This window comes from Anomalospiza imberbis, chromosome 8 (genome assembly GCF_031753505.1).
Source record: "Anomalospiza imberbis isolate Cuckoo-Finch-1a 21T00152 chromosome 8, ASM3175350v1, whole genome shotgun sequence".
Classification (NCBI taxonomy): domain Eukaryota; kingdom Metazoa; phylum Chordata; class Aves; order Passeriformes; family Viduidae; genus Anomalospiza; species Anomalospiza imberbis.
The window spans coordinates 21,407,926-21,435,816 of NC_089688.1; the positions used below are offsets into that span (position 1 = coordinate 21,407,926).

At 53.6% G+C, this 27,891-nt stretch overlaps 2 protein-coding genes and 1 long non-coding RNA gene across 5 annotated transcripts; 2 read left to right on the forward strand and 1 right to left on the reverse strand.

The window, feature by feature from the left end:
• The first annotated feature begins 309 nt into the window (after positions 1 to 309).
• GOT1 (glutamic-oxaloacetic transaminase 1) lies at positions 310 to 4,111 on the forward strand. Its single transcript, XM_068197763.1, has 9 exons — positions 310 to 519; positions 826 to 1,007; positions 1,565 to 1,688; positions 1,872 to 1,984; positions 2,173 to 2,277; positions 2,837 to 2,987; positions 3,123 to 3,288; positions 3,415 to 3,557; positions 3,834 to 4,111. Exons 1-9 carry the CDS (start codon positions 405 to 407, stop codon positions 3,971 to 3,973), a joined length of 1,239 nt encoding a protein of 412 aa, XP_068053864.1. The 5' UTR covers positions 310 to 404; the 3' UTR covers positions 3,974 to 4,111.
• Positions 4,112 to 5,407: 1,296 nt separating this feature from the next.
• CNNM1 (cyclin and CBS domain divalent metal cation transport mediator 1) lies at positions 5,408 to 25,994 on the reverse strand. 3 transcript variants are annotated; one of them, XR_011001438.1, is made up of 13 exons: positions 24,387 to 25,994; positions 14,510 to 14,653; positions 13,807 to 13,947; positions 13,363 to 13,532; positions 13,075 to 13,174; positions 12,858 to 12,905; positions 9,891 to 9,953; positions 8,753 to 8,910; positions 8,363 to 8,540; positions 7,921 to 8,034; positions 7,713 to 7,825; positions 7,300 to 7,427; positions 5,408 to 6,951 (listed from the first exon to the last, which is right to left on the reverse strand). XR_011001438.1 is itself a non-coding variant. In XM_068197765.1 (13 exons), exons 1-12 carry the CDS (start codon positions 25,900 to 25,902, stop codon positions 7,348 to 7,350), a joined length of 2,826 nt encoding a protein of 941 aa, XP_068053866.1. In that variant the 5' UTR covers positions 25,903 to 25,994; the 3' UTR covers positions 5,408 to 6,951; positions 7,300 to 7,347. The 3 variants fall into 3 exon arrangements, 2 of the variants coding, with proteins under 2 accessions (XP_068053866.1, XP_068053865.1); XM_068197765.1 differs by having other exon boundaries at positions 7,713 to 7,829; positions 13,363 to 13,529; XM_068197764.1 differs by having other exon boundaries at positions 7,713 to 7,829; positions 24,387 to 25,992.
• On the forward strand, positions 17,699 to 21,126 carry LOC137478155 (uncharacterized). Its single transcript, XR_011001439.1, has 3 exons — positions 17,699 to 17,829; positions 18,796 to 18,891; positions 19,554 to 21,126. It is a non-coding gene; the product is annotated as an uncharacterized lncRNA (long non-coding RNA).
• Positions 25,995 to 27,891: the final 1,897 nt, after the last annotated feature.

Sequence of the window (27,891 nt, forward strand, 5' to 3'; positions counted from 1 at the left end):
CTGCACGGGGCATTGCACTCCGGGACACCCCCAATCTCTGCAGCTGCGGGAGTCCCCCAGCAGCGGGCGCCGCTCCGCCGGTGGCGGCTCTGCACGCCCGCCCGCAGCCGCGGGCCCGGCCCCACGCAGAGCGGAGCGGCGGCCTGGGGGCACGGCCGGCCACGGGCGGGGCCTGCGTCCCCGCGTCACCGGGCGCGCTCCCCGCCGCCATTGGCCGCCCGCGCGCCGCCGGCGGCAAGGCGGGGCAGCCGTTGGCCGGCGGCGGGGGCGGGGTCGAGCGCGGCGCGCTGATTGGTCGCGGCCAGCGGCGGCCCCGCCCCGCCGGTGAAGGTGAGCGTCTCCTCCAGCGGCGCGCGCCGCCCGAGCCGAACCGGAGCGGACCGGTACGCAGTGGCCGCGCCGCCATGGCCGCCTCCATCTTCGCCGCCGTCCCCCGCTCCCCGCCTGTCGCCGTCTTCAAGCTCACGGCGGATTTCCGGGAAGACAGCGACTCGCGGAAGGTCAACCTCGGCGTGGGCGGTGAGTCCGTGGCTTCGTCCTGCTCGGCGGGACCATTCCCCGCGGCTCGGGCCGGTCGGTGCCCTTGCGGCGGCTTCCGCACCTGCTGCGGCGGCCGGGGGGCGGCGGCGGGCCCCGAGCGCCAAAGGTCACCGCGGCAAGCGCCCGGCCTGACGCGGGGGGCCGGGCGGGCAGCGAGGTCCAGCGGGCGTCAAGGTCGTGGGGCCGGCCGGGCCGCCGTGCCCGGTGTCCCGGGCAGGTCCCTCGGGGAGCCGGGCGGCGCAGCGTCCCCCCGGTGCAGTAAGGACGGCTCTCTCTTTCCCGCAGCCTACCGCACGGACGAGGGGCAGCCATGGGTCCTGCCGGTAGTGAAAAAGGTGGAGCAGATGATCGCCAACGACAACAGCCTGAACCACGAGTATCTGCCCATCCTGGGCCTGCCCGAGTTCCGGGCAAACGCCTCCCGGATCGCCCTGGGTGATGACAGCCCTGCCATCAAGGAGAACCGGGTAAGTCGTGGACAGGGAGCACTGGGGTCCCTGGGGTGTCTCTACAGCAAACTGAGTAGAAGAGCACAAATTTGTAAAGGTCCTGCATTTTGACAGGATTTGGGGGTTTCTCAGACATGGTCTTTCTTGATTGTAGCTTACGTGATGAACTCATGTACTTGAAGCTGTTTGTGCAAGTAGTTGTGGTTTTGGGGAAAAGCCGAACGTGGCCTGTGATTGGAATCTGTGTTTTCCTTCATCTTTTAATAGCTTCCCCACAGGAAACCCAAGTCAGATAATACACCACCTTTCCTGAAATAAACTACTAGCTGAGAATCTGTTCTGTGCCAAAATGTAACAGGAATGGCTGGAGTCTATTTATAATGGTAGAAGTTGTCAGGATGGGCCTGAGCACTGAAGGAGGTTGAAGACCACTGGAAGGGGATGGCATTCTGACTGAGCTGACCCCAGGGGACACGTTTGGGTTCCTGTCTCACTCTTGCAAGCACCTCTGCTTTCCACACACTGCTAGCGGTGCTGACCTGGGCGGGCAGTGCTGGTGAGTGTCTCTGTTGCAGGTGGGGAGCGTTCAGTCCCTGGGTGGCACGGGCGCTCTGCGGATCGGCGCAGACTTCCTGCGGCGCTGGTACAACGGCAACAATAACACGGCCACCCCCATCTACGTCTCCGCTCCATCTTGGGGTGAGTGCTGCTCTCGGGGAGCCCTGTGGGTCAGCGAGTGAGGGAGGCACAGCCCTGCTCCTTGCAGGGGTCCGGGCAGTGGGGGAGCGGCCTTCTCATGTGTGTAATGGGAGGTGCTGGGGCTGGAGAAGGAAGCTTGCTGGAGATAGGGTGTGCTTTTCTGAGAAGTATTTCTTTCCTCAGAGAACCACAATTCTGTGTTTATGGATGCTGGCTTCAAAGATATTAGAACCTACCACTACTGGGATGCTGCCAAGAGGGGTCTGGATCTCCAGGGGCTGCTGAGTGACATGGAGGTGAGTGAAACTGCTATGGGATGGGCTGAACTTGAATCTGTAGCTGGCTAGGCTCTAGCGCTGTACTAGGAAGTGGATCACTGCAAAAGAGGCTGTTGTTGCCCAGAGCAGCTCCAGGCCTCTCCCTATGCTGCAGGTGCCCAGTCTCATCCATGTGTGTGTGTGACCAAGATGTGTTCTCTCCTCAGCAAGCCCCGGAGTTCTCCATTTTCATCCTCCATGCCTGTGCGCACAACCCAACAGGCACAGACCCTACTCCCGAGCAGTGGAAGCAGATTGCTGCTGTCATGAAGGTATGGTCTGCTACTGGAGCTAAAGCAATACTGAGGGGGCAAATAGCTCTTGAGCCAGACAGAGCATTTGCATCTGAAATGGGCTTTGAGGGAATGGCATGAGATGTAGCAGAAGCTGAAAGAGTCCCACAAGGCAGGTGTTGAAGGGAGAGGTGGACAACAGAATGCTGGTTGTCTGTGCTCAGAGGAGAGATGCACTGCAATTCTTGTTGTGCCTCCAAGTTCTTGTTTTCACACTCTATGGAGTGGGCTGTAGTGAGGTTTGTCCTGCTGGAAGGATTATCTGCCTGCAGGTGCTGGATAGTAGCATGTGAAGTGGTGCACTTCTTATGTTCTCAAATGCAGTTTTCTCCTGCATTGACTTTTATTGACCACTTTAGTCTTTCTATTCTTTCACCCCAGTAGACAGAAAGTATTTCAGTCTGGTGTTGCCGGACCATGTTTCCTTTGAATTCACACAGGAACTCCATGGTCATTTTTCCCTCCTACGGGTACTGTGGGGGGTAAAAAGAGAGGTTGTGGGGAGGGGATTTCCCTCTAACACTGTTCCTCCTTGCAGCGCCGGAGCCTGTTTCCATTCTTCGACTCAGCGTACCAAGGGTTTGCCTCTGGCAGCCTGGAAAAGGATGCCTGGGCTGTGCGATACTTTGTCTCCGAGGGCTTTGAGCTCTTCTGTGCACAGTCGTTTTCCAAGAACTTTGGGCTCTACAGTGAGTGTCTGGCAGTAAGCTGGCCCAGTAGCATCATACCCAGACAGATGGGGCTGGCATGCTGAGGGGTGGGGAATTCTCCGCTTTGCCACGACGTGTGGAACCAATGGCTCACGTCTCTTGGCTTGTCCACAGATGAACGCGTGGGGAACCTGACCGTGGTGGGGAAGGATGCAGACAATGTGCAGCGTGTGCTGTCCCAGATGGAGAAGATTGTGCGCACCACTTGGTCCAACCCTCCCTCCCAGGGAGCGCGCATTGTTGCAGCTACACTTTCTTCCCCGCAGCTCTTTGATGAGTGGTACGTGTTGCCAGGGCCGCTGGGAGAGGGCGAGGGAGGGAAGCTGTCTCCGAGTGTCAGGCTTGGCCAGATGGCTTCAAACCAAAGGGGTGCCCATCCTCATGCTCTGCTTCCTGCCTGCTGCAGGAAGGGCAATGTGAAGACAATGGCAGATCGGGTCTTGCTGATGCGGTCAGAGCTCCGGTCTCGACTGGAGGCCCTTGGGACCCCAGGCACCTGGAACCACATCACAGAGCAGATCGGCATGTTCAGCTTCACAGGGTTGAACCGTAAGTATCAAGTGGCCTGTTGAAGGGAGGATCGGGCAGGGACCGTTTTGCTGTGGGGGACCCGGGCTGAAGCAGTCCAAGCTGGAATCTCTCGGTCTCATTGGAGTTTTGGCATCACTGTGTCTGTGGCTGGGGAGGGATGAAGCATCACGCAGTATTTTAGTGGCCAGTGCTTAAACTCTTCTGCTTGTTGTGAAAGATTCAAGCATTCCTGACAAGTTCTTTTTTCTGAGCTGTGGGTCACTGCTTTGACCTGATGTCCAATTGTTTCTCCAGCTAAGCAGGTGGAGTACATGGTCAAGGAAAAGCACATCTACCTGATGGCTAGTGGGCGCATCAACATGTGTGGTCTAACTACCAAGAACCTGGACTATGTGGCCAAGTCCATCCATGAAGCTGTCACAAAAATCCAATGAAGCACATGAACAACCAAACTTACATGAAGTCACCAAAGCTATAGTGTGTAGTCCATGTCTTTCTCTGCTCATGGCTTGCCTTTTCCCACACCTCTTGGGGGTTAATAAAGATGGGAGCAGTAGCTCAACTGGGGATAATGGTCTTCTGACATTTTTTAAGTGGTCCTTGCAATATGGTAAGCCAGTGCCCCCAGGAGTAGCATGAGCCACCTTGGCTCTTGTTTCACAACAGCAGCCTGATCTCCAGGCCCTTAGATCTGCCTCTTTAGCATGTCCAAATCAACTCCATGTAACTGATCATTTTGATCGTAGCAAAGTCTGGTGCCAGTGCAATGCACTGTGATAACAGCGCAGAAGTTGGGATCTCACATGGCTTGTGAACTAATGTCACCCAGTAGTATTTTAGGGAGAGGTAAAGCTGTTGCTAGCTTCTTCTCTCCACCCATCCCACCCCTTCCCAATTTCTGAGCCTTATATGAGCAAATATTTGTAATTGTGATAATTGCTTCTTTGTGTTGCTGACATGAAATTAAACCTTTGTCTCTGAACTACCCCCTGCCTTGTGTGATGTTGTGTCCAGACCATACTAACCTCTCCCCAGGCTGAGGTTAAAGCCTCAACATCATGGTTTGTCCACTTATTCAGCTTGTTTCAACCTCTCTCAGGGTGTGTTGCATCTCTGATAATCACAGCCACTGCTAAAAAGAGAGTCTTACTGGGAGTGTGTTGTTGAGAGATCCCTGTGACTACATGAAGCCAACCAGTTCCTCCTGTATTCATCTGGTGTTCCTTCTGCCCCACTGCCCTGTGCTGCCCAGCTTATCCTGCCTGTCTGTTTGTCTGTCTGTGGTTGCTTTCTGGATGGTCAAGTGTTTCCATTTGGCCATCCCTCCCTGGCCCAGGGCTCCTGGCCTGCCCCTCAGGTGTGAAAAAGTAGATCTCTCCTGTTCATCCTTTTCAGCAGGCTCCTGGTGAGCCCCCATCTACTCCCAGTTGCTTCAGCAAGACCTGCCAGCAACAGCCTGTGTTTCTGGCACTGAAAAAGAGCTGGGACCATCTGTTTCTGCTCTCTGCAGTCACTGCAGATCTATTTGTGAGCTGACAGAGCAGCCTTCTGACAGGATCTTGTGAAGAAAGGGGACAGCTCCTTTCCTTGTGTCAAGTAGCAGTAGTCACTGTTTGCCTGATGGATTTGCTTGTGCTGCAGCTTAGACAGAACAGGCAAAAATGGTGCCTTATTGCCTTGTTGTGTTTGCACAGAGTGCATGGGGTCTCTTGTTTGTTCTTCCTCGGTTAGTATTCATATCATATAAGAGAGTGAGACAGAGGTAGCCTTTCCTTCTCTCTGCAGATGAGGATCTTTTTTTCCTCTTGGTGTCCATTCACAACAGGGATGGTGAGGAAGTGGTTAAAAGATGACTTCTAGGGGTCATCTCAGGAGGAGTTAATTTTTTTATTTATGATATTTGCTTACACTTCTGCCCTTACAGACCTCCTGGTGTGAAGGGTGGCCCACCCCATGTGATCTATATTGGTGTTTTGCTAGTCTTACCAACCTTGTTTTTCCTAGCAAGTGACCTAAATTTCTCCTTTTCTGGGGTGTAAGCTCATTACCAATTATCCCATTTACCATGGCAACAGAGAACAGATTATTCCTTTCCTCTGTACAACAATTTTTCATGTATTTGAAAACTTCCTCTCTACTCTTCACATCCTTCACCAGTAAAGATTAAATGACTTTCCTTCAGCCTTTGGGGTAAGTTGTTTTCCAGCCCTTGCCTTCCTCTGTCCACTTTTCAATTGCTGTGTGTTTCCTTAGAAGGGCAGTGCCCAGACAGGGCTGCAGTTATTTCAGCTGAAGTTTTATCAGCACGGACTATGGGATGGGTGGACTATGAGATTTCTGTCATTATCTGTCAGGCTATACTCCAGCATGTGTATCCCACAATTGTGTTTGCAATGACCTGATATTAACTCCTGGTTTTCCCCTGTCCTTGTCGGCACTGCTGGGGCTTATCTCCCTGCTTGCCAAGGGCTCTCCTGGCAGCAGGAGTGACAGAGAGCCCAGCTTCACAGCGAGAAATCGGGCAGCACTTGCTGACCTGTTCTCAGTGAGGCTGAGTCCTGTTACTCCAGGCACCTCTGGCCCTGGGTAAGAGGGCAGCCTGGCCTGCTAGAAGGGGTTAGCATCTTTCCCTACACCCATGGACACAGAGAGGGCATTGCTCAGGGAAAAATCACTTTTAATGTTGATATCCCCGTTGCGTTGAGCCTCTACAAAAACTACTGACTGGTCTGTCCCACCCCGAAGTCTTGGTGCGAGCCTCCCTCACGGCGGCAGGCGTGTGCAGAGAGGATGGTCCAATGCAGCATGGAGAGGGGGCTGCCCTCGGGGGTGAGCGGAGCTCCTTGCCCTGTGCCTGGCAGGGCTTCGGGAGCGCTGGGCCGTGTCCATGGTCAGCGTGAGCGAGGCGCTGCAAGCGGGCGTGTCACCAGGCACGGCACAAACGTGTGCTGGGGCCCTGAGCTGCGCGTGGCACCCCCCAAATAGCACATTCTCCTCGTGCTGGGGACCACATCTTGCAGCACTGTCACCGCGGGGCTCCGGGCCTCGCTGGGATGGGGATGGTAAATGATGTTAAAGGGCAGTTCTGGGTTGGGCTGCCCCTCCCTGCACTGCTTGCAGGGATGCCGTGACAGACATTGTTTCACCTTTCCTTTTTCCACCTCTTCCTTGAGACCAGATGCTACCAGGGAGCAGCTGGGCGAGGGCAAGGGCCCTCGGTCTCCAGCTAGCTGGTCCAGGCTGCCTGGGTGGTTCAGCCCTGCCGGGGGTACATCCTTTCTCGCCTGGGGATGGGGCTCTGCACAAATCCTGCAGGGAGGGGCGGCACGAGCGGGCGGACAGGCAGCGGGCGAGTGCAGACCTCCTGCTGTTGGACGTGAGCCTCACGGCAGGAGACCCCCATGCTGCAGACCTGGAAGACACAAGCACAACCTGGTGCAGGTGGCCAGCGCTTGCCCTCTCTGACCTGCTGCTGCTCAAGCCTGCAGCACCTTTCCTAGCCAAGCTCAGGTGTACACTGGTGCAGACAGTGAAAACATGAGCCAAGGTCTCACTCGTCTCTGACATCCAGTCTGCTGTTGAGAGCAGATCCTGCTCCATATTCCTTGATCCTGCTCCAGCCCCCACCAACACGCACACCTGCATGGGCTCCAAACCACCCCATTTGGCTTTGCTGCCTGAAACCTGTTTTACCCTATTTAAAATGAGTGACCTCCCACTTGCTGGAAAAGGAATGTCGCACCAAGAGGCAGGTTCCTACCTCCAGTCTGCATGGGCCTCCAGCACTGTGCTCTGGCCACGCTGCTGCTCAGGTGATTAATGGGGCGAGATTGGAGCTTTCCTCAGGCGACTTCTCACCTTCTGATGATGTTCGCTGCTTGCGTCCACCTGCAGCAGCAAGGGTGCTTAGGGCTGGGGTGCTGGAACCCAGGGTGCTCAGGGCAGGGCTGCATAGGGCTGGGCCAGGACCTAGTGGCTGGCTCTGCCTGAGCTAGCCCGCAGTGCAGTTTTGCCTTCTGCTGAGGTACTGACAGGGAACTAGGTTGTCCCCCCTTCCACACCAGCCCCATGCAGGGTGTCCCAAGGACAGGGCTGGGGGACAGCTGGCACGGGCAGCGGGGTGCTGAGGCAGAGCTCTCCCCTGGGTGTTCTGTCCCTGGGTCAGTCACTCACTGAGGGATCTCAGCAGCCTCTTGCCCAGCGCATCCTCAGAGCTGCTCGGCGATGAGCCGGTCCCGGCCTCTTGACCTGCGGACTCTGCTTCCAGGATGGTCCCGCAGCACTCACTGTCTGCAAAAGCCCAGCGTGGCTGCAGCACCTCAGGGCGCTGTGGCCTCACCAGCCCTGGGGTCAGGTGTGTGTGCCCCCCGGCCAGACTCACTCTGCCGCTTGCTGTTCTCCTCGTTGTCAGCCAGCTCCTCCTGGATGAAGGGGATGCCCTCCATGCGCAGGAACACTGACTCGCTGGGACTGCGCAGCCCCTCAGAGCGGCTGCCTGCAGGGACACAGGGCAGGGAGGTGCTGTGCCCTGGGGCAGGACATGGCAGTTTGCCAGCCATGGCAGCAAGTCCAACTGCCAGGGACCCCGGGGGACACGAGCACAAGGCAATGAGGAATTAAATGCCTGCACACTGGCAGTTGTGCAGGCATGCACAGGTGTGTGTGTGTATGCTAATGCCTGCACCGCATACGAGCCCCACTCCACGTGCAACTGCATTGCAGAGGTGGTGTGTGCATCATGCCAGAGGGCCCCAGCACAGACCCCCCTAGGGGACATGCAGCGTTGGCCTGTGGCAGGGAAGGAATGCTGTTGGGTGACTCACACATGATGCTGTTCCTCTCATTCAGGAGGGTGGCAGGGTCCTCCTTGGGTGTCTGTGGGGTTCCCCGTGCAGTCGAGGCCTTGGTTGAATCCCTGTCGAAGGCCTCCATGTCAGGGGACTGAGGTGAGCTGTCCATGCGGCTGGCCACCAGTGCGTTGTGGTACTGCTGCCGGGTCACCTGGGCACACAGACGTGCACCCAGCTCAGTGGGCACCGAGCCCCACCTCGACCTCTCGGAGACTTGGCTCCAAACCTCCAGACAGCAGGAGTAAGTGCAAGACTCCTCAGCACCCGCCGGGCACCCACCAGGCTCCTGGGGCACAGTGGGGCAAGAGGGCACCTGGACAGGGGTGGCCAGGGTGGGACAGTCCCTGCCAGCCCTGCCCATACCTTGACGAACTGCACGTCGCAGAGGATGTGCACGGAGTAGTCGGGCGTGTAGATGTTGTTGCTGCTGCTGTGGAGCTGCGTGCTGCTGCCTCCATAGTCCTCCCGGTTGGGGGACTCGGAGCGGTTGAGGCCACTGCAGCGCGACGGTGACCTGTTCACTGCGGGAGGGGACAGCAGAGAGAGAGAGGCACTCACTCTCGCTCGTGGTGTTGCTTGGGCTCCCAGTGCCGGTGTAGGGCCAAGGTGGACCAGTCACCTCCAGGGGCTATTGCCCAGGACAAGGGGCTGGCAGGGGCCCTGGGGGGAGTCCTGCAGCCTGTCCTCCTCACTGTGGGCTGGTGCGGAGACTGTGCCACGCCAGCCCCACACAAACCGAAGGGACTGGGCAGGACTCTGACCTGGTGCCAGCAGCAGAGGTTAGGGCTGCTGGCTGCCTGTCACTGACAGCTCTCCTGTTAATGCCGGCCTTCTGCACCACATTTGGCACCACTTCTCCTGCTTGAGCCAGCAGCCTGTGAGTATTTGCTTAACCTGTCTCAAAGGCATGCTCCTGTTCACCCCAGCTATGACAGATCAGGGGGAGAGGCTGCCATGGCAAGCTAGTCTGTCACTCACATTGACTGATGGCCTCTGACACACAGCGTGGCCTCTGACACACAGCATGATGGATTTTGTCTAGTCAGTGATTTATTAGGGAACAAAGGCAGCTTGTTCCTTGCATAGGTGACGTCATGCTGACTCTGCTCTGCTGCTAAAATGCCTTCTTATTACCCGGATCAGCAGAAAGCAAGGGGGCAGGGCAGCAGGCATGCAGGACTGCCGGTCACTGTCATCCAAAGCAGCAAGCCAAAACCCCAAGAGCTAAGTGCAGGAAATTACAGGAAGTGCACACCGAAGAAAGCCTAAGCCCATGGCTTCCCCTTGTCCCCATCCCATTCTTCCAGGGATTTGCATCATATTGGGGAGGCTGTGGCAGGACTGCTGGTCCCAGTCTGCCACCAATGCTCCAACCAGTGAGGGGCTGCCCAGGGGTGCCGTGGGTACTGCCCAGCATGCAGGGTGGAGGGGGGTTGGGGACAGGGTGCTGGAAAGAGCCTGTCACATGCAGAGGCCCCTGGCCAAAGCCATGTCCTGTTACCTGGAGAGCCAGCCAGGGAGTCCCCTCTGCTGAAGGCGAAAGTACGGGACACTGAGACAGGCACTGCAGAGAGAGGGAGGGAGAAGGAAGGAGGGGACCCAGGGGAAAGGTGAGGGATGGAGGTGAGGGTGGGATACAGACCAAGAGGAAGAATAAGAAAAAGAATCATGTGCCAGCAGTCCTGGGCTGAGCTCCCATTGCTGTCTCCAGCATCCCTTCCCACCCCTTTTACATCCTCCTGCTTCTGCTCTGGAGAGGTGCCTGCCAGTCCTGGGGACAGGGCCACAGGCAGGAACACAGACTTGGAAGTTGTATATCAGCAGGTTGCTCTGTGACAAGGTAAGGGGAGGTGAGGCTGGCAGGGGGGATCTGCTCCTGCCAGGCCTGTCTGTAGAGCCACACAACTTCCTGGAGCCCTGGCATGGGTAGAAAGCACCTTCCCCACCATGAGTTAAGTGCTGGCACTTGGCTCTAGCCCTTTACCAGCCATTGCCAGGATAGGAGACTTTGTGGTCAGCTTATGCCACCTGGGAAATGGGTGGAAGCTAATCACTGCATTCGGTATCTGGGATGCTTCTGTGTGTGCAGGCACATGGCAGAGAAGGAATATGCTCTGCAAAAGTTGCTGCCCCAGCCCCACAGCTGCAGGCAGGGGCTGACAGAAGCTCTTCACGGTGATGCAAAGCAAAGGGATTCATGTCAGGCTGCCTACAGTTTCTTGCAAGGTCCTGGGTCTCAAAAGCCTTCGGGTGATGCCGAGAAGAGCTACCCACTGGGGGCTGATCCTTGCAGGAACTGCAAGAAGCCAGGACTCTGCATCTGGGGCTGCCTGACCCATTGCCACAGAGAAGGTAAATCATAGACACTCACTTTCCATGTTTTATTGCCATGGGTTACAGCTGCAATGACAATTTCTAGGGCAGAACATTCCTCCTCCTGGTGATTGCTGCCCTCAAGAGCATTCCTGGGCCATGCCAGGGGAGCACGGAGAGACCAACACACAGGGCAAGTGATGCACTCCTTAACGCTTGCCAGTCTCTGCTTTCACCACTGCCATTGCCCACCTTGAGAGCAGTGGGAGCTCTGCTGGCTGCCAGCCCCTACTCCAGCCATTGCCATGATTCCCCCAGCTGCCAGCCCTCCTGCCCGAGGTGTCCTGCCCTACCTCCAGCCACTGTGTCCACAGCACAGCTGCAACACTCTAGGAACTATCTACTGCCTGTGTGATTAATGTTTTAAAATTGCTTCAAATGTAAAACCCCCAGGAAAATTGCCCTGCAGTCCCCTTTTCTAATCTCCCTGCTGCTCTCCCAGGAATTCCTGTTACGTGTCCTCCCCTGAATCAAAATGTTCTGCAAATAAAAAAAGACACCAGCATGAAGCACTGCTCGGAATGACCTTGTCCTGATGGGAGCAAAGGATGAGTTGATAACCACTAGCACTGACTCCGTGCTCCCACTGCCTGACCCTCCCACACCGTTTGTCACCACACAGCACCAATGCCAAAGATCAGCTGGAGATAAAACAATTGCATAACAGTTAATTAATAACAACCTAAATGCTCTAGGTTGATGTCTGAATTCTCAGCTGTGATACTCTACTCACAGTCCTTTCTTCTGGGCTTTCCTTCAAGGAGGAAAGAGGATGCCAGCCTCCACCACAAGGGAGATGCCCTGTCACTTCTGCCTCCTAGCCTGCTTCCTTGCTGGCCAGGGGTGTGACACAGGTCTGTCCCACTGCAGGCAGGAATGGCTGTATGGCAGAAAACACCTCATGACATTGTCATGCGTGAGCACTGGGAGCAAAGGAGCCCTGAGCAGCAGTGTCCCAGCAGGCGGCACTGCAGACATGCATGGCTGCTCTGACACAGCTCCCACTGCTTTTCTGCCCTGCCTGGCCCAAGGCCCGTGGGCAGCCCTCACTGCCTGAGCCCCTGTGGGCCCGTGAGGACTCTCACCTAGGTTACAGGACACTGCGCCATCCAGCAACACCCTGGCAGAAATTGGCCACTTCATTGATTTCCTCTCTCCAGACTGACTGCACTGTGGACACAAGGCAAATCAGGAATGGGCACTGAGGGGTTAATCCATCAGTCCACGAGTCAGCCTTTTGCACAGAGGCAGAGCAAGCAGCAGGAAACAGGTGAACCCTAGAGCTGCAGAAAGACTAGGACCCACTGGAGTGAGCCACCTGCCCCAAGAGACTGCCCCTGTTCTCTTGATGACATTCCTCTTTACATCTCCCGAAAGATTGCATTTAGTAGATCCCTGTTTTGATTAGGCAGGCAGAGCATCTTAGCTTACCATCAGCGCTGCAGATCTGACTGCAACATCTGGGGTTTGGATGATGACGGACTGCGATTGGGCAGCACCTCAACCTGCTCCTGAGCCACATGGGACCAAACCTTTGCAGGGGTTATAGCAAAGAAGGGGGTACCTTTCAGTCTCCCCTAATCAGAGCTCCCTCTTAACTCCTGCAAGCAGAGGATCTGCTTCTTAACCCATCAGCTCTGCAGGCAGGGAATTTATTGGCACTCGGCTAATTTCCCATCACCACATGCAAATAGCTCACAGGTAAATCAACCCATCTCTGCAATTCCCAAGCAGCCCAATGTGGGGCCCATGCTCAGGTTGTGCCCTGAGCCTCAGGAAGGCAAATGGGTCTAGAGGTGTTATGCTGAGACCTAGAATGAGTATAACACCCACCCGTGGGCACTGCCCCTTGCAGCACCAGCCGTGCTGGGACCCACCAGCAGAGAGCCAGCATACGGTAGAAACTTCAAAAGGACATCAAAGGGATCTCAAAGGGACCTCCAAGTCACTCTGTGGGGTCATTGCTGCATCAGCCCCTCAGCATGTCGTTTCTCTGTCTACCTCAGCACAGAGCATGGGAGAAAAGCCATTGCTCCTCCAGCCAGCCAGTGCTGCAGAGAGGTTTTAGGGCCTCAGCCTGTCCCAAAATACTTACGTAGAAAGGAAGATCCTGCCAGGCTTCCCATTTTTCGCACATCGTTTTCTGAAACAACAGTTGGAGGTGTGGGAATAGCAGAAGAAGGGCTCCTGCCCCATGCCCCAAAGCAGGGCCACCTCCCCAGCCATGGCCAGCCCCTTCTCCTGGCACTAGCTGGTTTAGCCTCCATGGATGCTGCTGAAGCAAAGGCAGAGGGAGCCCACAGAGGCCTCACCTGAGGAGACAACAGCCATGATGGCAGGGACACCATAGTAGGTGAACGCCCCATTCTCAAACCGCAGTCCTTCCTTGCCGACCTCCACCTGCACTTTCCCCTGGAAGGAGGAGGAAAAACCTCTCAGACAAGCACCCTGTGCTCCTGACCCACCCAGGGCTGCAGGGACCCTTGCCGGCCCATACAAGAGGATGGGCATCTTTGCTGACAGAAGCAGCTTAGAACAAGGTGGCAAGGAGAAAACAGGGCCACACCCTGCCACCCTCTGCTTGCTGCTGCCCCAGGCACCTGCAGAATGAGGACAAAGTAGTCGACAGGGCGGTTGCGCTGGTAGAGGTAATGCTCTGCTGCCTTCTTGTTCTTTCGGTCATACTTGAGCTCCTGGATGACATTGGGGTGTTTCAAGAGCCGCAGCAGGATCTTCTCTGAGAGGTAGGGGGACTTGAAAGGCTCCACTTCTAGAAGGGAGGCAACACACACATGCTGTGCTTAGCAGGCCCAGGACTGCTGGGAACCCCTCATCCTCTGAGCTGCACGGCCCTGCTCCTACAGCCTAAGCACCCACAGCCAAGAGGGGAGCCAAATGCAGACCCGCACTGGTGGGGCAGTGGAATATCCAGGCTATAGGTCCAGAGGGTGGAAATTGCTCAGTGGGGAGGAGCCCAACCCAGGAATGGCTTAGGGATACCCTGTGGGGCTGGTGCTGCAGGGCTTGCACAAGGGCAAGTGTACCTGTTGCCATGAACCGATGGGTAGCCAGGAGGAGCTGCGGGGAGATCTTCACTTTCATCTCACTCTCTGAGAGCCTGAAGATGGAGAAATCCTGGGGCTTGCGTCCCCGGTGGGGAACTCGCTCCTTCTTCCGATTGTCAGCTGCAGGCAGAGCAGAGCGGTCACTCCCCTGCAGCAGCCACAGACCTGCTGCAGCTGCAGGGCCCCACGTCACATGCACACGTATGGACAGGCATGTCTGGCTGCACCCTATGGCAGGGCTGCTGTGCAGCAGCAGATGGAGCAGTGGGGCACATAAAACCTGCTGTGCATGCAGCCTTGGGAGCAGCTCCCAGGGCAGGGAGCTGGACTGTAAAACACACTTATTCCTCAGGAACAAGCCCTGTGTTCTCCAGTCTGGATGCATCGCCCAGAGTTGCAAATGAGCTTGGGAACCACCCATTTCATGCCCAACATAGATGTTCCTAGGTCAGGCCCTGCCCAGCCACCCACTGCTGATGCTGGAACTTCTCTGTCTTGAGCATCCAAGATAGGGACACTTGACCAGCATCTCTCCATCATTCTTGTCTTTCCCATCACAACAGCAAATCACTCTGGGGAAGGACCACAATTTGCTCTGGCCTGTTTCCTACCCACATCTGTCTGTCTGTGCAGGCTCCCACCCTGGCTCCTGCAACCGCAGTAGCTGCTCTGGGACACTAACTGTACAGATCCGTCTCATCCAGGATCTCGGACTTGATGATCTCCTCAATGACGTCTTCCAGGGTGACAATGCCCATCACCTCGTAGAACGGGTCTCCTTCCCCTTCATTGTTCACCCTCTGCACAATGGCCAGGTGGGACTTTCCTGCAGGGGAAAAGCAGAGTGGCAGTGAGACACCTGGCCCGGTGATCCTGAGAGCGGTTCCCGGCGTGGTGGGCAGGCAGGTGGGCAGGGTTTGGTGGGAGGCACAGATCACAGCAGACAATGTCACCCAAACCCACCCAAGTGTGCTAACCCAAGGAGAAGGGCTGGACATGCAGCCCAGCCTAACGGGGCAACAGCTGTCCAGACTGATTTGTACATGTAGGCTCTTTTTTGGGGCTACCTTCCCTCTTTATCCAGGCTATGAGTCACTCTGTTCAGCTCTTTGAAAGCCTCCTGTGCAGGAATAAAGTGTACATTATACCATTTCTTCCTTACCCTCAGCTTCACTGGCATGAAACCACTCTTAACAGAGCAATGAGACAATGTTCTCCAACACAGAAATGTGAATGTGTCCTTGGCTCTACTGATTTCCTGTATCCTCCTGGTGTTTTCTTATTCTATTGCTAATTATCTTTCCTATTAAATTGCTGGGAACAGCTCCCCCTCATCTTTCTACATAGACCAGTACTAAGGTTTTTTTGTAAAACACAGGCAAAATTTCCATCTCCTTGAAACAGCAGCTGGTTTTTATGCAGAAACACAAATGTTTGTTTGCAGCTTTCAGCCCAGCTCCTACAGAACTTTTGGGTGAACCAACTGGATGCAAACACTGAACACTTATCAACCCATCAGCTTGCACCTGAAATACTTCTCCAAGTCCTGCCCTTGACAGCAGCTTCTCTATGTTACCTTAAACAAGCAGAGTGAGTCCAGGACCTTCAGCTGCAATGATGCTGACTCCTGCTTGGAAGTTCCAGTGTTCTGGATCACAGTTTCAGCTTCCTCACTTGTCCCTTGTAAGCTGGCAGTTCTGCTGACACATTCTCAAGTTTCTTGGTTTTGGCATACTTCAAACATTTCTATTTGTTTTTGCATGTCCAGCTCTCTGTAAACTGTTTTGACTTTTTCAGCCTCTCCCTTCCTTTACTGGCTGCTCTGATTTATGGTCCTGCTCAGCATCTTGACCAGAACCCAACTTCCAAGCCACAAACAACTTCTGGGTTTCTAGCTTCAAGATGTTCTTGGACCCGCCAATGAACAGCACTGAGTCTCTTACTGCCTGTGTGGCTCCCGCACTGCCCAGCAGTGCACACAGATTCTGAACCTCTAGTTTTACTTAAAAGCACCCTCATTGCACCAGAGCCAAAAACTTCTGTTCCCTCTGTTTGCTCTGCATCCCTGGGGTCTCGTGTTGCAATGCCTGCATAAACCCAAAGTACTGCAGCGACCTCTGGGAAGCCGCTAACACCTTATTTCCCCCATGGGCTCGGAGCTGAGCTCCTTGAGCAGCAATGGTCACCCAAAACAGGGGCAGGTCCTCTCTGCTTTGCAGCTGCCTCTGCAGCCACTTCTCCCATAAGCCTGTCCCAACAAGCTCTCCTGCTGCTCCCGACAAAGGATGTGAACAGCATTCATGCATAAAGATGTGACAGGGTGGGCTCCTGCCTGGTGCACAGCTCCTTCCTTACCCGCAGTGCCTCCCGGCTGGTCCCTGCAGAGGCGCAGGGACAAGCACACCCAGAGCAGCCTGGCAGTGCCACAAACACGTCTTGCTGGGGATCATGTGACCTTCAAATAACCCTGCCCTGGATCTGAGACGAGCAGATGACATTTCTCAGCTGAAGATCAGCACTATACATTTCTCATAGCAAATCTTGGGCATTTTCCACAGTATAAATTCCCTCCTCCTCATACCACGCTTTTATTGCAAGATTTCAGAAAGCAGCTCGCTGCCTCCCACGCCTACAGATTTAGAAATGAGAACATAACATTGCAGCAAATAGCACTGAGATTTACTTTAAAAAAACAAATCAATAGCCCTGGGGCACTGAAAATTCAGCATGTTCTTTAGACTGGGCTATTTCACTCCTTTCATGCATAGGTTTGTGCATCTTTTCTGTTCAGTGGGTAATAAAGCAACACGGCACTTAAGAAGAAAAAAGCAGAGGAGTTGGCTGCAAGACAGCAGCGACAGCTATGTTTCATCTTAGCAAAGTCCAGCTTTTGAAAAGGTCTCCTTTGCCAAACTCTGCTCCCAAACACTGGGGCCATCTGGTCTCCTACAAGTCCTTGTGTGAGCGAGGAGGGGGAAAAAGTTATTTCTTTTGGCTGAGAGCTTGTTGTTAATGACATTTACATGCAACCCAAAACCACCAAGCCCTTACAAAAAGCTTAGGTGCTACTTAAAGGCAGCCAGAGAGTGATGGAGGCAATTCTTTTTTTGGCCAAACACCTACCTCGACACTGCAATTTACACTAGAAATGTGATTCAAGCTCCATGTTCACGTAGCTGCAAATGAGATTATTTAGAAATAACCCAGCACCATTAGCCTGGAAGGAAACCCATGGTTTCACTGCACTGGGGGCAGAGACAGTAGGTCTGTTAGAGCACTCCAGAGTTCTTTATTTTCACAGAAAATAAACACTTGTATTCACACTCCAAACCCCCAGGTTCATGTTTCCAGGCTAATTCCAGGCTAATTTCCTTGATTTTCATAGGCACACACACTAGAACTGAAGCAGGTACCAAACAACAGAAAATTGTTGCAGGTCAGTGTGGCTGCTGCTGCTCATACTGAGAGAGCTGATCCCAGCCCATGCCTGGCCAGCTGGTATCAATGTCACAAAAAGCCCTGAATGCCAGCCAGTCCCGGTCCTTTAAGTGAGTGCTGCTCGCAGCTGCTCCCCTCTGGGAGAGGGCTGACATGCTCCGATTTCCCACCTGAGGAACATGAGATCATTCGCAAAGTTGTGCCCCACCCCCCTGACCTGACTGGGTCCTGTATCTCCTCCCATCAGCTTTTTAACAGACCCCATAAATTCTGCTGGAGGGTTTGCAGGTGCCTTGACTGTGTGGTCATGGCTTGTTCCCTCCTGGGTAGTGCTGCCAAGCTCAGCTGGATCTCTCTGCCCAGCCCTGGGAGCTGCTACACTTGCACGGGAGGAAAAGCAGTGGCCTTCAGAGCATGTACAAGGGCAGAATCTGGGCAACGAGATGGAAACAATGTCTAAGGGAAGGTGGCATAGGGCCAGACCTGGGGACACCACAGCGGTCACATTTGCCTCTACAGCCATTATCCAGCAGGTCAGCCTCAGTGGGAGCACAACAAAGGGAGGTAAATCATTTAAACAACCCCCCAAACTTGATCTAAAACAGCTTTAAGATCTGCAAAACTGATTCCAAAAACTGTGCTATTGTAACCACTGCTGGATAGCTCAAATGAGATGAATTATAAGGGTGAGCTGCTTCCCCACTAGCAAGCTGTCACATGTAAACTTTACAAGGCTATTGCTGATGCAGGAAAGCACAGTGAAACACTTGAGAATCAAAGCCTTGGTTTGGCAAATGCTAGAACAAATGGGCAATTAACTTTCCTTGTGCGAGCAGCTCTGCCGGCCTCCGCAGGACTGCTCTCGCACAGGAAGTCTATAGGTGATTAAGTGTCTGCTCAGCATGGGATACAACTGCACTAAATTCTTTATGAGCTACATGAAATCTGCTCTTTTCAAACAACAGCTTCAGTGGAAAGTCAATGCCTCAAAATGCTAAATTACAGAGCTAATATAAACAGCTGAGAGCTTCCAGATGGAGCAAGCATCTGAACAGATATCCAAAGCTTTTATGCCCATTTTTAGGAACCTTGATTTTCATAGGCACCTAAATGACCTTGAGCTCATAGATCCACCTCAAAGCATCTTCCTCAATGAGGGAATGGGGTCTGAACACATGGAAATGCCTTGACTTCCAGGAAAGAAAGTGCTGTTGGGTTCAAATATAGCCCAGACTACTTCTTTATTATTTTTTTTTATATAGGTACCCTGCCAGAGGAATGTTAAGGATGCTTTAGCCTTGTCTCTTGTTCCACAGGATGAACATTCTGAGCATAAAATTAATTTTCATTAATTTTTACTGTAAGATCTGAAGCTATTATTAGGAGATCAAAGGTACAGGCACAGACCTGTGCCTAAACGTTTTGCAGCTAAAAAATCGAAGGAAAAAAAAAGAGAAATTTTAAAATAATGTTGATTTGTGAAACAACCGTGATGTAACTGAAGTCTATTTTCTGTGTGCTTTTCTTCAGAGCTCTTCACAGGAGCTGCCAGCATCTCTGTGCCTTCTTGCTGACCTGCATCTGAAGAACGTGGGGACCCTGATTTGAACACCTTGAAGTGGAAATGTGTGTGAGTGTGATCCTGTGTTACCATGGCTCTGCACCATGGGTGAAAGCACACATTGTGTCTAGAGGAAATGCCCATCTAAGCAGGGGGTAAATAACCAAGAGGGCTGCAGGGCCACACAGCTCTACAGGAATAAGAGCTATGTAAAGGAAAAACTGTAAATCCTAACCTAACCCAGACCTTTCTCAGAGACAAAAACTTCACCTGCTTACATCTGTTTGTAGCCTTTCTCATATTCTCTTTTTGTGCTTTTCCTAATCCTAAGGAACACTGTAAAAAAGATGGAACATTTGGAATAGCTCATCTATTACCACTGGAAATCAGGAAGGTAAGGAGAAGATTAGAGGGGACACAGAATCTCATCTTCTCTCTTGTGCAACAGGATCCTGACCTCCTGGGTTCCCAACAGCTCAGTAAGAAGGTGCCTTTGACAGCTATGAAGAGGGAAGTGGGTGGCAGGGTGCCCTCTCCCAAGGACTTGGCTCCCTTCTGGCTTTGCTGAATGCTTGCCCAGGGAAGGCCTGATCCTGGGATTACTGGGGTGGGGTAGAGCAGTCCAGGGTTTACACAGTAAGATATAGCACAGTTTCGTGGGAAAAGCACAGAAAAGTTTCAGGTAGAATTGCAGCATGAGACACAGAGACCATTTTTTGTCTATCAGCAATTCACTTGCTCTCAGCCTCGCAGTCACATTCCAGGGGACGTGTAGGTGATAGCTCCTGAGAAAAACTGGCTCCTTAACCCATACAACTGCCTTGGGAGGTCATTGCTTCAGCTCGTCAGGGTGCCCAGCAGAGTGACTGAAACACTTGCAGGAATCTCTTGAAGGCTGAGTTAATTTTGAAGCAACACTGTGTGCTTACAATGCCTGCAGGATCAGAAAGATGGTACAAAAAGCATCTGAAATGGTACTGACCCCAATTCCTGGCAAATTGTAAGCACCTTCTTCAGCTACATTCCATTTGCAGAAGTCTAATAGAGGCCATGGAGCATTTTGAAATGTAAAGACAGACCCTAGGGCAGAGCTGTCCTCCACAGGACAGGCTGTTTTCCCTGCTAAGCCTGAAATTTGGGGTTTGGAGAATTTATTTTTAGTAACTCTTGAAAGATGCCAAGCCACAGAAGGCTAATTTGAGTTGCAGCTCAGCCTCTGCCCCGCTGCAGGAAAATGAACATTAAAAGCACATTTCTACTGTTCCTCTGACAGAGAAAAGTTACTTGCTGAAAGGTGCCAGTGCTGTATATAGACCCCTCCAGGAAATCAGTCAACAAAACCCATAAACAACTTGAGGAAGGGACAAGACTATGACTTCCCAGAGGCACTACATAACAAGGAGGTGGACCTCACAGAAGAGGTTTCCAGGAGGAGTTATATCACTGGACTGGAGCTGCAACATGCATTGCTTGGTTATCTTTAAGAAAGGAGGAGAAACAGATTGTATCACCCACAACATTTCACGCTGAATAAATGTATAAAGCCTTCCTCACATCTCCACATTCCCTAGGTAAAGTTTATCCTACAGAAAGCTTATCTGCCTCCCAACATAGCTATACCTTGCTATATATGGTGCAATTATTTTTTGGTGTATTAGGTATTTTCTCCTGGGAGCCCAGAATAAAGCCAGGTGCTCCAAGATGTACCAATACAGATTGCCAAGAGATTGTCTCCCAATTTTTTCACTCCTTCAGTATTTTCATCTTCTTTCACCAGGCTGCAGGTGGTAAAATTACTGTACTGGTATGTATTTTCTTATTTCTAGTGAAGAGGGGACACATTTTGTGTAGGGTCCTTCATTTAGCACTTCTCAGTTAATGCTGAACAACAATGTATGCCTTCTACAAAAGACTGTGTCTAGTTTCCCTGAAAAGATGGCAAATTGGGTGTCCAGCCCCCATTATTTCTGAGTTCTTTTTGCTGAGTTTTGCTGAGAAGATGAAGTCAAAACCATATTGCAGCACAAGTATTTCCCTCCTTCAGCTGAACCTGTCTCATGCTGCTGTAATGCTTTTTTTCTATATGGTTTTTGCAGCTGCCCTCCTCATTTGGGCTGTGGGTTGAAGTCTACACTATTCTCTTGCAGGCCAGACTGCTCCTTTGGTGATGTTTGGAGTCTTCTCTGGGCTTTTCCCAGTTCCCATCGGACCCCCAATTTAACCACCTCTCTGCAGCAATCAGTACTGAAAGATAAATCAAACAATGGCTGCAGCAGCAGGGTTGTGAAAAGGCAGAGGTGAAGAGTTCTGCTGTGATGGAGCAGGGGCCAGGTTTTGTTAAACAGGAGCTCACAGCTGCTCTGGGGCACCATGACCACACTGGGCCAGTGGCTCCCTGGGTGCTACTGAGTGTGTGCTACTATTTAATACAATTTAAATGTTGAATTAAATGGAAAGATGATGCTACAGGTCTGTGGAAGGTTATCCCTTCCACACAAGGTCCTGCTGGGGGAGAGGCAGTTTGTGACACATCTGTGGATTAAAATCAAGGTAAACACCAATGCATCTTAATGGAACTGCACTCAAAGGAGGTTACTGTGAGCATACCCAGAAACAAATGAAGGAAAGTTTCCCCTCAAACCCTGCTATAGAAGACTAAATAGGAAAAAAGGCTGATTATCTTCATAGCTGGGGCAGAACAGCAAAAGAAAAGAAATGCCTCAGGTAAACAAGGATAATAGTGAGATATTGGTGAGTAGGAGACAGAAAATGAAAGTGCTGTCAGAGGTGTGAGCAAGAGTTCCAAAGCACTGTATTTAATAATCCCTTGACATTTTCAGTGAGAAAGAATAAATGTTTGTGTACTGTGGCAAGGAGCTCTGGCAGTGAAATTGTGTTACTTATACATTATGCAAAAAAATGACAGTATGGGTATAGTGGATGTGGCAGAACATTAATCATTAGTGAAACAGATCAGAAATACACATTGCTATCCAAGAAAGAAGAATGTAAAATGTTATAGAAATTTTGTATAAACATTACAATAACAAAAAGAAATAAAAGATACAAAAATTGTTTCAGTTAATCATGAGAAAAGGAAAGAAAAGCTAGCTTTTCTAAAGGCTTGTGAGGGACATAAGGACTTTGGGGGGGGGGTTATTAATGCTCATCCTTACCAGAGACTTTAATTTCCTAGAAAGAGGCTAGGCTTTATCAGTGGGAGCATTTGATGTCCTGCAGTCACCTAGGATGTGTGAAGTGATGAATGCCTTCATTAAACACTCACTGAGCCAACAAGCAATCAGCCTACTTTCTAATTAGTGAAGGTGTCTCAGAAGACCTGGCCATAGAAAGCAACCTTGATTGGATCAAACAAGATACTTCACCATAATTCAAATGGACACAGAAAAGGAGACAGTGATAAAGATTCTTAATTACAAACGGGAAATCTTTATTTTAGAAATTAAATAGTCAAATGAACAGGGCTGACACAGCAGTGGATGGGGCTGAAGGCAGCTGGGAGCTAACATCTGTCACAGTGTGGGAGCCAGCATGAGAACCTGTATTTGGAACTGGAAAAATACAGTTTAGGAGGGTGCAGGGCTGGGCTGGGGGGTAACTGTTTGCAAATTCAGGGTGCCAGGGGGACCAAATGCCTACAAATAGAGGAAAGATGAATCAGACTAAAACATCAATTCTTGGGAAGAAGAACATTTGGGGGAAGAGCTGGAATTGCTAAACCCCATGCAGAGTTAGATATGAAAACCAAAAGCAAGGCTTTTCAGCCATGTAGTTTAGAAAAGACAAGGAGAAGTGAGGTGGGAGTAGATTAAGGGCTTAGGGAGAGCTCTAAATAGGGGCTGTAGCAAAACACCCCAGAAGGCCACAATGGCAGACAGATAAAAAGGAGGAAGAACCTGAAGTGATATGCCAAGAGTTTAATGGAGCAAAGTTAAAGAAGGATGGATAATCTTCATCTGAGATGAAGACCAGCTATGAAAGTGCAGGGTGGGTAGCAAGGTTTGTTAGCATACCCATGAGCCCACACAGCAGCACACACCAAACTGCTCTGTTTAAGGAGGGCAGAGGACAGCAAGCAAAGGGCGGGGAACTAAGCAACCACAAGTCCGTTTTTATAGCTCTATTGATTCATAGGCTACCATGCTGTAGAAATTTGGAAGGGGAAGTGTATCAAAGTAAATCAGATGATTGCAGAGGAGCCTGACCAAGGGAGAGAGTGCCAAAATCATCTGACATCTCTAGACAAGAGAGAGGTAGAAGAGACCTCAGGAGAACTTCAGTGCTATTTGCAGGAAAACACAGGAAGGAACTGCAAAGCACATAAGGAATTAGGAACACAAGAGACAACTGGCATGGGGGGAAGGGGACAGGCATGGACTACTGCAGCTCACCAAGGTTGAACCCAGAGAACAATCTCAATGCTTTTGCTAACAGTCTTTTATAAAACCCAGGAATTTTCTGATTTTCTCCATTGGGAGTCTCCAGCCCTGCTGAGGGGCAGAGAGGGCAGGTGGTGGCACACAGAGCTCCTCTGCCTGTGATCCTGAGTGGTATGGGAACACAGCCGAACATGTCTGGAGAAGATGCTGACCTGCATGTATCTGATGAGCACATTCCTGGCACACTAAATGTCCTATTCTCTCCTCCCACCTCCAAAAACGAGCAGGAGCTGACTCACAGAGAGGCTTTCTCTGTATCTGGAGTGGACCAGGTTGGCCTTTCCCATATGATCAGCTCTGCCTGCAGCAGAGCGGCGCCAGGCAGCCCAGGAGCCAAGTGCTGCCCTCATGCATTACATAATGCAGCGTGTCACTGCTGCAGCCATTTCTTAGACTCACTCACCACAGTATGACGTAGTGAGCAACACGCGGCAAAACACAGCTCCCAGTGGGAGAGAAAAACACATGCTGTGCGTATTCTTAAGGTATGGTAATGAAATACAGCTCTCAGCATCTCTCGGGCTGCTGGCAGCTGCTGCATTATGAATGCTGTCACAGCTGAAAAAAAAGTACAGCTCTTTCTAAGGGCTTAATCTTTTCTTCTTTCTTTAAATCACTTGCATAGAAACACTTTGTAGACCTCCTTCTCACTGCTAGGCTGAAAATATGAAAGCCAAGTCATGAGTTTTCCTGTCATAAACTCCTTTGCACAGAACAGAGCAGCAAATGCTGTCTGGGCAATGGTGTAAGGCAGGTGCCATGCCCATGCTGCCAAACCACTGCTGCCATCCTGGGGGACAGGCTCACCTGCTGAGCCAGCAATCTGTGAGGTCAAAGGCTCTGACAGTCTTCATAACATCACCGGTACATCGAGGACTGGCCTTCAATCCACCCGGGGCTGTTCCACCAGGTGACACCAGGGTCATCAACACACCAGCACATGCAGGGACCGATTTCCCCCAGCATCCCTGGTACCTGCCACATTCTGCCAAGAGGCCATGCAGGGCTGCCCGTGGAGGCTGCTGACCTGGAAAGCATTGAGGGTGCAGAGGGGTGCAGGGAAAGCCCGGGGGGTGCGGAGGGTGGCCCGGCGACCTCACCCTTCTTGAACTCCTCAAGCAGCGTGTCGAGGCGCGTGTCATTGAAGACGCAGTGGAGCGGGCGGCGGTAGAAGCGGGTGACAGTCTGCAGGGGAGTGCAGTCATCAGGGTCGACAAAGGCCAAGTCTTTGACAAAGAGCAGGTCGACAATGTTGTCGCGCCGGTCACCCTCATAGACTGGGATGCGGGTGTAGCCAGATCGGAGGATCTCAGAGACGGTGGCGAAGTCCAGCACAGCATCGGCCCGGAGCATGAAGCAGTCGGCCAGCGGTGTCAGCACATCCTCCACCACCTTGGTGCGTAGCTCCAGCGCGCCCTGCACCATGGCCAGCTCCTCCCGGACCAGGTCGCCGTGGGGGCCAGCGGCGCGCAGCGTCTCCAGCAGCCGCTCCCGCGTAGAGAAGACGCTGAGCTCCTGCCGCAGCGCCCAGTCCAGCAACCGGCTGAGCGGGTAGCAGAGGGGGAAGGCGGCCAGCATCAGCAGCCGCGTGAGGCAGAGCGTGCGGGAGGCGATGGCCAGCCCGTGCCGCGAGCACACCGAGTAGGGCAGCACCTCGCCGCCCAGGAAGACGGCGGCGGTGCACAGCAGCACCGGCAGCCAGGGCGCTCCCCGTGGCCCGCCGGCCGCCGCCGCCGGCCCGCCGCCGGGCAGCGAGGCGCAGAGCCAGCCGGCCAGCGCCGCGTTGGCCCCCGCCTGCCCCAGCAGAAGCGTGCACAGCAGGTAGGTGCCGCCGCCGCCGCGCACCGCCTGCACCCGCCGCGCCTGCTCCCGCTCGGCGGCCGAGCCGCTGTTGCGCAGGACGCGGAGCTCCAGCGGGTCCAGCGAGAGCAGCGAGAGGCGCAGCCCGCTGAACAGCGCCGACAGCCCCAGCAGCAGCAGGGCGCCCAGCGCCCGCAGCCAGCCCGCCTCGGGCAGCGGCAGCAGCCAAGTGCCCAGCGGCGGGGCGGCCGGCCGCACCCGCAGCAAGAAGCCGCCTGCCGCACCGTGGTGCGCCCAGGCCCGCCCGTCCCAAGCGCACAGCGAGAAGAGCCGCCCGCCCGGCGCCGCCGCCGCCTCGCCCTTGCGCGGCTCCCGCACCCGCACCTCGGCCAGCGCCGAGCCCGCCGCGCCGCCCGAGCGCAGCGGCCCCACCACCTCCACGTCCGAGGCCCAGGCGCTGCGCTCCCGGCACCGCTCCGCCGGGCCCCGCGTCGCCGTGCTCCCCGCCGCCGCCTCTTCGATGAAGACCAGCCGCGGCTCCCGCTCCCCCGCCGGCCCGCGGCTGCCGTTGCCCTCGGGCGGCGGCTGGAAGTAGAGGCGCAGGAGGAAGCGGCTGCCCTCCGCCGCCTGCACCGCGCCGCCCTCCAGAGACACCCGGCCCGGCGTCGTGTCCTCGGGCCGTAGCCCCAGCAGCCAGGCGGCCCCGGCGGGCGGCCGCGGCGACAGCGAGAAGAAGAGCAGCAGCACGGCGCCCCGGCTCCGGCCCCAGCTGCCGCCGCTGCCGCCGCGCCCCGGGCCCGCCGCCGCCGCCGCCATGCCGCTGTGCCGGCACCGCAGCGCCCGCCCGCCGCCCCGGGACTGCAGCGGGGAGCCGGCACGGCGCGGCACGGCACGGCGCGGCACGGCACGGCGCGGCGGCACACGTGGGCCGGGGGGCGGGCGGCCGCCGCGCCACGTGCGACCGGGAGCCGGCCTGCGGCGCCCCGGCGGGAGGGGCCGGCGGAGCGGGGCCACCAACCGGGACGCTACGCAGGAGACCGAGGGGTTCGCCCACCCGCCCCGTGCGGGAGCATCCCCGCGGCGGGCGGCACCGCGCGCTCTCTCCGCACCTGGTGAGATGCTGGCGGATCCACGCCGGAGCAGATTCGCGGTGATACGGGACAGCCCGCACCCCTGGCAGCCAGAGTGGGCTGCGGACCTAACAGCGAGCTCTGCCCAGCCACGCGCGGCCGCCCTGGCTCCCGGTGTCATCCCAGGTACACTGCCTGTGGGATGCGGTGCGGGGGCTGCGCCTCCCCTGCACTGTGCGGTCGGGGTTTGCTGAGGGGCTTCTGCCCGCAGTCTCTGGAGCTGGAATTTGCATTCAGCCTCCCTCTGTTATCTGTCGAGGCCCTACTCTTCAGCTTTTCAATTCAAATTAATTTCCCTTCTTCCCGTGGGAGTGCTTTGATTTTTTTTTTTTTTTTGGGGGGGGGGGGGGAGGTTTAATGGGGGGTGGGTAGTCGTTAGATTTGCAGTCTTTCTGGGAAACAAATGTACCACACTGTAGCTACATTTATTCTCGTGTCTAGACCTGATGGGGAATGTTGCTAGCGTTTATCAGCTTCAGAAGTATGTGCTCAAGAATGTACTTAGGGACTCCTTAAACTTTTGTGTTTTCTCTGGACCAACATTCACGACAAACTTGAAATGAGGCTGGAGAACTGGAAAGAAGTTGCTTACAACTGCAACAGGCTCAGCAATGGCAAAGCAAGAAGCTAGAAAATGTCATGGAGGCAAAGGAAGTGCCTGAAAATTTCTGATTATTCACTCATTATTGCTCCCATGAAAATAGGTCACTTTCTGTGTCAGTATGTCAGCAGGCAGACAGGCATGAAAGCTACCAGGGGGATCTGTGCTCCTTTCTGTGTTACGAGAGACTCTTCTCTCTCTCTCTCTCTTTCTGGGGGAGGCAGCTATTTATTTTTTCCAAATGTGATGAATTCACTGGGTGTTCACAGGGGCTGCGTGCTACTTCACAAGCTCTTGCTCGTCCACTTTCTAACTCCTCTTTAGTACCACTGGGGAGATATTACCTGGTGCTCTACCCGGGCATGATTGATGAAGGAGCCACCTGGTAAGCTACTTGTGCAGACCTTGCCCCAAGTTATGCTGCCTGAGGGACGGATCTCACAAGCTGCCCTAAGCAGTACCCAGAGTGACTCGGGACCAGCACAGCGTGCTCCTGCCTTCCTGTCTGCAAGGTGCGGGGATGAGCACATGGCTGCTCCTTCTTTATTAGGACCTTGTGGGAACTCCTGTTTGAGATCATCCCATATTTTAGCAATGGCAGGCTGTCATCAGCCCTGAATTTCTCGCAGACTTCTTGGTGCTGAGAATATTGTAAAGACGGTCTGGTTTTGTGCCATTGCGTTTTATATTGCTGTTTGGGAGCTGTGTACCCATGCCAGTTACTAGTGTTTATTAACGTGCAGGTTAGATTCCTGAAAGGTTTTCTAGTGATGAATTTCTCAGTATAGGAACCGAAGACTGTGAATTACAGACGTGCTTTTTTTTTAGTTAATTAAGTATTTGGAAGGTATTCTTGTCCATAGTACCCTTCTCACTAGAAATCCCTGGACAGCGGTTTGGAAACCACTGGTCTAGCCTGGAACATGTGGGGAAAAAAAACATGTCACTGCAGGAGAAGAAACCACAAGGTGGCAATCTCTCGCTGCACTTTTACTGGCAAAATAAAGATCTGGCCAAAAAAAGAAAAAAAAAATCGCGGACAGTAACTGTGTAAAGCTGCAGAAGCAGTTAGTC